This window comes from Chanodichthys erythropterus, chromosome 21 (genome assembly GCF_024489055.1).
Source record: "Chanodichthys erythropterus isolate Z2021 chromosome 21, ASM2448905v1, whole genome shotgun sequence".
Classification (NCBI taxonomy): domain Eukaryota; kingdom Metazoa; phylum Chordata; class Actinopteri; order Cypriniformes; family Xenocyprididae; genus Chanodichthys; species Chanodichthys erythropterus.
In genome coordinates this window covers 13,917,857-13,926,699 of record NC_090241.1, presented here as the reverse complement: position 1 = coordinate 13,926,699, position 8,843 = coordinate 13,917,857, and the positions used below count along the sequence as shown (strand labels likewise).

Genomic DNA, 8,843 nt, shown 5'->3' with positions numbered 1-8,843 from the left:
TAGGCTATGTATCTGTGTAAAAAAAAACTCAAATAACAAGATATAAAAAGCATAAAAAGCATATTTCTTAAAGTATTTTTTTATTTCATTGTTTATTATTAACCTGTTTGTTTACTTTCTTTATTAAAGATAAAAGAAGCTTTAAGGCTAGGTATGCCTCCCATACAGTAGGTGGAGGTGTTGTGCTTTCAGCTGGCTTCAGAAAGCGCGAAGAAAGTTGAGCTCAAGCAAACTGTATTGCTCGCATCTTATGAGATGAGATGTTATTGACGTGAAATCATCGCCGTAGTGAGATTGATCAATGGTAATACATTTGTGGGTCAGTATTATTAAAACATTTTAATCATTTGCTCTCTATCAACGAAAACGCCACATGTTTTAGATTCGTATTATGTTCATGTAATTCATGTTCATTGTGTTCACTCATAGCTGAGCTGACATAGGTGGATGTCATTATACATTAGCAAAAAGAAAAACTGCTAAAAAGAATAATATCATAACAGTACAATGCTTTGTCGTAGTATTTTGATTGTGAGAAGCGTTTTCTATTCCGTGGTATTTTTGAATTATTTATATAATGTAAATATCTGGGTACATGAACGTGGTATTCATGGTATTCAGTACCATGGTAAGGTTATATCCAAGGACGTAAAATTATTATTCGTGAGTGCAGTCTCCACAAAATATTTTTACAAATCTTTTTCCAGTATTTAAAAAGGATTGGAAAGGTCCAGGAAAGTCGTTGGTAAAAAGGTGTGGTAACTCTGCAGGCTTATCGTTATAATATTATCTGTTTGAATGGGAAATAATTAATAAAAAAATCTGTCCTATGTTTATGTGAATTCCAGAAGTGATGAAGGTTAAAATAAAGCAGTGGAATGGTGTGGCCTCCTGGTTGTGGGTGGCTAATGATGAGAACTGTGGCATCTGTCGAGCACCTTTCAACGGCTGCTGCCCAGACTGTGGGTAACCTGATTTCGCTTTATCATGGACAGACTACACTGCCACCTGTCCCTTTGCAGTTTTCTCAGGAAATCTTCTGTTTTAATCCCAATGAAATCCTACTGTTTTAAGTTTAAACACAGACCTACTTGTGAAACTTTTTTGTGTAGTTGAGCCATATATATTCAGTGTAAGAAAATTAAATGTACTCAATGGTTTTATCAGGTAAGGTTCCAGGAGATGACTGCCCATTGGTTTGGGGTCAGTGCTCGCATTGTTTCCACATGCACTGCATCCTGAAGTGGCTGAACTCTCAGCAAGTACAGCAGCAGTGCCCAATGTGCCGTCAGGAATGGAAGTTTAAAGAGTGAGTTTACCTGTCAGGCAACAGCATGACACATCTATTTTCATTGTGAATTCTGTATTCATTCTTAAAAATTATCTTTGGTTGACTTCTATCACAATAATGAATGTTCTTTTTTTTTATTCAGGGGAGACACTTCCTGAGGAGATTAAATAAGTGCACCACAAATTGTTGCTTTTGTTTGTTTATTATAATAAATGTTTTTATGGCTAATTATCCCACAAAATGACATTCAAATTTAAAATCAATATGGTATGGTTTTGTACAAAACGGCTGACTGCGATTGGCAGTCCAACGGACAGTCACAGGGGACAGAATGTCACAGGATACTGACAGTGGTATGCATTTGTGCATATCCCAAATAACTGACATGAAAGTCCCACCATTTAAAACTGATAACATTCTCATACCTTCATGAGTTATTTTGAGAAAGTAAAGTTGTCATTCTTAGTTAGCATATTTTTAATGGAGTTAATTTTAACATGCATATTTGTCCAGATTTATGTAGATTTTATATGCCTTGATTTATAATCATTTCCTAAAAATAATTCATAACAGAGGCCCCACTCTGAACGTCATTACTGAATGTATACTAAATATTTGTTTTTATTATAAAAAAAAAAAAAAGAAGGATATTCTTACATGTCGAATAACTGACTCTAATAATATGGAAACTGCCAACAACATACAACTTGTACAACTGAGACAAAGGTATTGAAATAAACTATACAGCAAGGAGGGATGTGAGGAACTGAAATAAGAAATATGACTTTCAAAAGAGTGGCACTGGCACATGCTTGCCCAGGGTAAGTTGAGCCATCCTGGCTAACTTGAACAAGTTACTGCTTCTAAGTGTAACAGTACACATGCATTCATTTATTCCAAATCTTTGTACTGTATTCTTCTTATAGACATCTGTAAACCAAGAAGGTATTTAGAATGTTTTAATAATTGCACAGTTCTTTAGATAACAGGTTTATTAGCTTACCTATGAGCACATTATCCAATCTTTTCTGTTTCCTTGCAACATCTGAAGAAAAATAATGTGGCTATGGAATAATTATACTGAAAAATACAATATTTTTTTATTATAAATTTGTTCATTTTGGTTTGATGGGTGATCATCATAGATCAAAAAGTCATACTTTTTGCCCTATATGCTGGTTTACATGAGCATAAATACAGTGCTGCAGGGATGATACATTTTTGTAGGTCAAAACCCAGAAACGAGTAAGCATTTTAGCACTTCCGATTCAATCATCCTAAAGTCTTTTTTTTAAATGGGTTTTTTGGTTAAATGCCTGAAGTAAGGTAACACAAGCTCGGGATATTTTCACGTTTTATTTTAAATATAAAATACATAAGTATTACCCCTTGTGATTTTTTAAAAATGTAATACTTGTCTTGAAAAAAGGTAGGTGCTAACAAGTGGCTAAATGTGATTACAGAGGTTGTTGGGGACATTAAATGTGATCACACCAAACAGGTAAGATCATCTACTGTATATCTTCCACTTTTACAGCCTTGATGTGTTTATAATCACACTCCTGAAAAAATATTTTAAACTTTTAGGGGAAAAAAAAAAAAAGTTGTTGGACGCTTAATGGTGGTGACAGCGAACATGAGATCGTAGTGTAGTTTGTTTACGATTAGCTTATTACTTTTACCAATTGTATTTTAAAAATTCATTAAAGTTGTGTTCATTTCTGATTATTACAAAGAACAAAACATAAGAATCATAACCTTTTGATGGTCACAGTTTATTTCTGCAATAATCCAAAAGCCAATGAAAAAATCCTAATGGGTTTTTGTTGAGGAAACCAGGGTGATGCTAACTTCTGGTTTGGCCTACAAAAATATTCATTCTTGGAAGAAAAAGTGCTACATGAAAATATCTGCAGCACTCTATGAAAAGGAATGGAAATTATAAAAACATTATTTCAAGGAGCATCATTTGTCCTTAAACATAGGACGGAGTAGGCATCAATGAACAACGCTTATCATTTGAATAAAGGTATGGATCAGGGATCAGCAGATAAATGGTCTGAATAATAATAATCAGTGCATCAGGCAAGAAGTTAACATACAAATTTCATAAAGACTTCTTGGACTCTTGTGTGTTTTTCCTTTTCACATCATTCAAGTCGACTGGTGTAAAAGCTGAAGAGTAGAAACAAATAGTTAGAGAGCATACATGCATTTTCAACAATGTTTCAGGCAAGTCTTAAGAAAATGCAGTTTTTAAGAAACATAACTAGCAAAGAAAGGGAACAGCTGTTAGATCTGCCAAATATTTCAAACAATATTAATTATTTAGCCCTCTAACATGTTCATTTATCAACAAAATACAATCCCCAGGACAAAAATCACCCAGTTGAACCTACAGCTTAGTGCAGGGTTTGGCATCCTTTCCACATACTTCTGAGGCCCCTGGTTATTGTTTTCACTTCCCTGGCAAGTCTGCATTTCTCTCATTACTCGCTGCCAAGCTGTTGGAGGAAGTGTTGATGTTATCTAAACACTAATTCCCAAACAACATAAAATCACTTACAAACAGCATATTTTTGATGGGCCACTTTTTTTTCCCCTCTGCATTTTAAAAGATGTCCTATATTTTTTATAAAGCAACTTACTGTAATGAATGAATCGCACATTTTCCTCGTGTGCTGGTGTGAGTAGTTCCTCGGTGTTGGTTGGGGAACAGTCTCCGGACATCTGCTTGTAATTCTGAACCATGTTTGGGGATGGAGAGCTGCCCACAACACTGCCAAAATCCCCATGCAACAGTATTTTAACTCTTATTAAATCAAACTTATGACACTTAAGTGACAGACCCATTGTGAAAGGCGCGATTTCACAGAGTTAATTATATGATGATGATTATTATTATTATTATTACAGGGAACTGCTCTCCAGGAAGTGTCAAAGCACAAAAGCAGGCAGTTAAACCTGGAAATGTAGCAATAGCTTTTCGAGCTGTGGTCTGTTCTTAAAGTTTATTACGTGCAGTTATTTTGAGGTTAGTCTCACAAACAAACACTATTTGCCGTTGCATGTAATTGAAATTGCAAACATGTTTATTGTGCTATAACAGGATGTAATATGTTCGCAAATGACATCCGGCTAGCTTAGCAGCTAACATCAATAGCAGAAACCCTCCATAAAACCCACAACTGAACTCGACGTTTAAATCAGAGATCGATTCAACGTAACTAAAATATTACAATTAATGCTATTAAAGCTTACGAGCATTTGGAACTTACAAAGTTGCGTTTAAATCCTTTGTCCCAGCCAAAACGATACGTATACTGCTGCGTTGAGGGGAGTACAGCACAACAATCAGTCAGATTGGAGGACGAATCTGTCTGTTGAATCGGACCTTTTGAATGAAACAGAAATTGGTCTGACATCAGCACTACATTTAATCGGGATTAGGAACCGTCTCTTTCAGCCATGTCTGTAATGAGCCGAGAACCGAGATTTTACCAATGGGTTGAAAAGTAAATTCTATGGATGTAAAATAATGACAAATGTTTTTGAAATAAAAAAGCTAGTTGAATTGCACTAATTAAAAATTAATGCATTGCATTTTTAAGGATTGCATTTCAAAGGGCTGAAATTCAGCATGGTCGTATATTTAAGATGTGAATATTTCAGTTCAAAACATTTCACACATTTTCATTATTAAAAATTCAGTGATTCATATTCACCTTTTAGATTTCGCTTCTGAAATATGCGGTCTGCTTAAAAATACATCCTATAATATTCTACAGGCAATTTCAGTCCATTTTATTTTGCTTTACAAATTCGCTTCTACAAATTCAGTGGTTCAAATTCGACAGAAAATTCAACATTGCACATCTGGGAACCGCATAGCAGTAGATTGCCAATGCATGATCTCCATCTGCTTATAGTCTTCCTCACCAGCAGGGGGTGCAAGCGGCTGTTAACAACGACCAGGGCTGCGTTTCCCAAAAGCATCGTAAGCTTAAGTTGATCGTAGCTCCATTGAAAGCAATGGAGCTATGATCAATTTAGGCTTAGGATGCTTTTGGGAAATGCTACCCAGGCTAGTTTCCCAAAAGCATCATAAGCCTAAATTCGTAGTTCCATTGGTGGCAATGTTTCTACGATCAACTTCAGATTTTGATGCTTTAGGGCAGGGGGAACGTTGATCCTGGAGGGCCATAGAGTGGTGCAGGTATGACGTCACTTTATAGGCTAACCGGCAGTTAGCATCACACTGATTCCCTTGACAAAATCCCAATCGGTCTTTGTCAGGTGACGTCACACTCGTGAAAACCGAAGTGCATTATGGGTGTCGTCGCCATTTCTGAGGTATCCAAACAATCTCTGTATCAGTGCAGAGTTGTTTCTTCTTTGGCTACTTTTCATTGTAAAAATGGCACACTTTTGTTGTGTGAAAAGCTGCAATAATATTTCCCACGATAGAAAATGTCAAAAACTTTACTACGAGATTAGATTTAGTCGGTTTCCTACTTGAAAAAAGGCTGTACGGAGAGTATGTAACGTTAGAGGCAATAACAGAGGCGCCGGATCGCACGGGTTGCCGCGGTGAGACGCAAAACATCACTTTCGTCAAGATATCTCCATTCAAGTATGTTTGCTTTCTACATTTCACAAAGGTAAGTTAGAGGTTTCTGTTTTCTAAAGTAGAAAACGTTATAGCAACGCATTGTTTTGGATTGTATGTGCTATGAAACAAGTCAATTTAAACTGAATCCCTTTACTTGAATATGTCTACATTTTATTTTTCTTAATTTTGCTACAGCATTTTTATACTTAAGGTGCGACATTTTTGCTCTGTATCCATATACTGATTCTAATTTTCTGACTACTTTTTACAGCTGTGGTCTGTGGACCTTTTCATTTCATTGCAGATCAGCCTGCTTAAAGATTATGGAGACTGACCCCAACTGGACACCATCCCTCCCTACATTAAGGCCACATCAGCATTAAACACAGGCTGTCTCAATCAGCTCCCTAGTTCATTAGTTAGGGCACTGATCAGGACGGTCTCAGTCACAAAATTTGTATACACAATATACTGATTCAAGAGCTCAGAGCTGATTGAGATGCACACACAGACACTAAGTAAGGAAAAACAATCCAGTCAGCTACTAAGGTAAAGTTGGTTTTATATTTGCACATTCAGACTTCTGATAAATTCAGACTTTCCAATAAATATGCAATAAATTAATGTTTGCGAATTTTAAGCAGCGACATGATATTGACGACCAACGATTGTCAACTTATAACATTTTTCACAGTCGATCAAAATAGGCAAGTATTGTTTAATGGCATATTTACTTGTGAATGTCCACTGAATGTCCAATGTAGTGTGATTAACAAGGCTATTGAATACGGATGTGCGAATATAAAACCAACTTTACCCAAGTCAGTCAGCTAACACTATGGTCCATCAGGCTGGAGAGAGTGATCATCTTCACACTGAGAAGATGCAGGAGGCTGGAGGAGATGGTGATCTGCATGTGCAGAAGTAAACCGACTTGATATGTACAGGATGTCTGATGTTTGTTTTGGAGATGATGTTAATGTACTATATGGGTCTGCCAAACCTGGGAACCTTTATGGCGTTATTACAAATTTTTTTTTATTTATTTATTTATTTTTTTTTTGTGCCTCTGATTCCAGACGCAACAAATACAAATTTCAAATGCTTCTGTGAACCTTAATATACCTCAGATTTGATCTGCCTGCACAACACTTCTAATGTTTCCCCTGAGACGGTATACAGAACATTCAATGAAACTGTGTCATATCTATGCAAACCTGAAGCTTTCAGCTGTATGGGCAGACAGAGATGATTTGCACAGAAATATGTCTCCTTTGTTTAAATACAGAGTAGCAGAGATTATTGACTGTTTTGAGATTTTCACAGAGAAACCATCCAATCAGCGCATGTTTGAATCTTTTGTAGAATTGTAGTGTAAAAATGTGCTGATGCTTTATCCAGTCTTGCATGAACAATAAAGCATGTATAATTAAATTTTTCAGGGTGATTTGTAGATTTATGTTATATGCACTTATAGTATTAACAGGATAATTAATAATATACACAATCTGTAAATCAGATATTTAACTTGCATGACATATCTTTGTTTTTATTATTATTAAGGCCTTTGGACAAAAAAGACAAAAAAAGACTCATAATGTCATTGACCCAGACAACACAGAGGTAGGTCTAAAAGGTATACTATATCAGAATGTACTGTAATAAAATACACTATTAAATTCTACATACATCTCTGATGATGCCTTGTTTATTGGAACAATGTTTATTGTGTTATACATTGGTTTATGTACTTAATGCAATAATGAAAAAAAGGGTAGTATTAGTTCAAAATTCTTCCTGATAATACTAAACCATCCTTAATCATGCACTTGTTAAATAGTTAACACGACATCATTATCGTTACTATACTGTGTTATCGCAGTCCTTCCTTCAGAACATAAATAAATCCTGCACCCATTAGTGAAATATCTGTGAGCTTCGAGGGATTTATAGTTTTTAAATTGTTCACTATGCGTTTATGCCATAAACAAGACAGTTAACAATATTTAAGTATGATGATTTAGGTAGCAATGCGGGGTCAGTAGCACTCCAACTTACTGCAGTCAGTTCGTACAGATCTATGTTATGAATGGATGAAAATTTCTCCAAATAACGGTCCCTGGCATCTTTGGTGAGTTTATCGCGATATGAAATTTTAACTTTGTTCTTGTGCTTCTTCATATTTGCGAGTTATTTGCTTGTTATCTCAACTCGTGTAATCTCTTTCATTCTCACAGTCAGCAGGGATACCACAAATATGGCGCCGCGGTTACGTCACACACAACAAAATCACGTGTCTGACAAAGACCGATAGAGCTTGGCAAATTACGTCACTGCGCGTTGCATTCTGGGTAGTGATGTCCGGTTCGCGAACGAATCGTTCTTTTTAACCGGTTCTTTTCAGTGAACCGGTTGAACCAGTTCACCAAATCGGTCTGAATTGATCCAAACAGTTTGCATCTTCAGTAAGCAAACATGAATCCACAAATTACTAAAGTTACTCACTTTTTGACGTACCTGACACTACCTCTCGAAATAAACCAACATCCCGGAGTTATTCAGTTACTCCAACAGTACAGTGACTTAACCTGCTGTAAAGAGAGAACTGATGATGATGGGCACGAGCTGCAGAGCAGCTGATATGAGTGCGCATGCGAACGAACACGGCCTGTCACGGTTCTCGTTCTCGAGTCAAGAACCGTTTGCAGCGGTTTTCAGATCATCAGTACACAACCGAGAACCGCTTCTTTCGGACATGTCCGATTTGAAAACTGGTGAGCTGATGATATTGCGCATGCGTTTAACTTTTCAAGTGAACGAAAAGTACGTTAGTCAAGTTTTGTTGAACATCGGACAGTGTGATAATATAACATACTGAAAATATGTTTGTGACTTAATTCAAAATACAAAAAGTTTATTGTGCTTTTCCAAATACACCAT

The 8,843-nt window shown here is 36.2% G+C and overlaps 1 protein-coding gene and 3 long non-coding RNA genes across 10 annotated transcripts; 2 read left to right on the top strand and 2 right to left on the bottom strand.

Annotated features, from left to right (window-relative positions):
* The first annotated feature begins 184 nt into the window (after window positions 1-184).
* anapc11 (APC11 anaphase promoting complex subunit 11 homolog (yeast)) lies at window positions 185-3,395 on the top strand. Of its 5 annotated transcripts, none has more exons than XM_067373141.1 (5): window positions 185-319; window positions 708-753; window positions 849-962; window positions 1,168-1,309; window positions 1,434-3,395. In XM_067373141.1, exons 3-5 carry the CDS (start codon window positions 854-856, stop codon window positions 1,447-1,449), a joined length of 267 nt encoding a protein of 88 aa, XP_067229242.1. In that variant the 5' UTR covers window positions 185-319; window positions 708-753; window positions 849-853; the 3' UTR covers window positions 1,450-3,395. The 5 variants fall into 5 exon arrangements, with proteins under 5 accessions (XP_067229242.1, XP_067229240.1, XP_067229245.1 ...); XM_067373143.1 differs by having other exon boundaries at window positions 212-304; XM_067373139.1 differs by lacking the exon at window positions 708-753 and having other exon boundaries at window positions 193-319.
* On the bottom strand, window positions 2,297-3,756 carry LOC137010803 (uncharacterized). Its single transcript, XR_010893405.1, has 3 exons — window positions 3,691-3,756; window positions 3,394-3,466; window positions 2,297-2,371 (listed from the first exon to the last, which is right to left on the bottom strand). It is a non-coding gene; the product is annotated as an uncharacterized lncRNA (long non-coding RNA).
* A 183-nt stretch (window positions 3,757-3,939) lies between these two features.
* On the bottom strand, window positions 3,940-5,173 carry LOC137010802 (uncharacterized). Its single transcript, XR_010893404.1, has 3 exons — window positions 5,017-5,173; window positions 4,570-4,685; window positions 3,940-4,070 (listed from the first exon to the last, which is right to left on the bottom strand). It is a non-coding gene; the product is annotated as an uncharacterized lncRNA (long non-coding RNA).
* A 305-nt stretch (window positions 5,174-5,478) lies between these two features.
* Window positions 5,479-8,166, top strand: LOC137011195 (uncharacterized). 3 transcript variants are annotated; one of them, XR_010893452.1, is made up of 3 exons: window positions 5,479-5,952; window positions 6,208-6,827; window positions 7,467-8,166. It is a non-coding gene; the product is annotated as an uncharacterized lncRNA (long non-coding RNA). The 3 variants fall into 3 exon arrangements; XR_010893451.1 differs by having other exon boundaries at window positions 6,983-8,166; XR_010893450.1 differs by having other exon boundaries at window positions 6,208-7,077.
* The last annotated feature ends 677 nt before the right edge of the window (window positions 8,167-8,843 follow it).

What these genes read in the sequence shown, in the direction of transcription:
- anapc11 (XM_067373141.1), top strand. Translation starts at nt 854, where the DNA reads ATGAAGGTTAAAATAAAGCAGTGGAATGGTGTGGCCTCCTGGTTGTGG. An exon ending in CAACGGCTGCTGCCCAGACT is followed by an intron (nt 963 to 1,167) that starts GTGGGTAACCTG and finishes TGGTTTTATCAG; the next exon opens with GTAAGGTTCCAGGAGATGAC.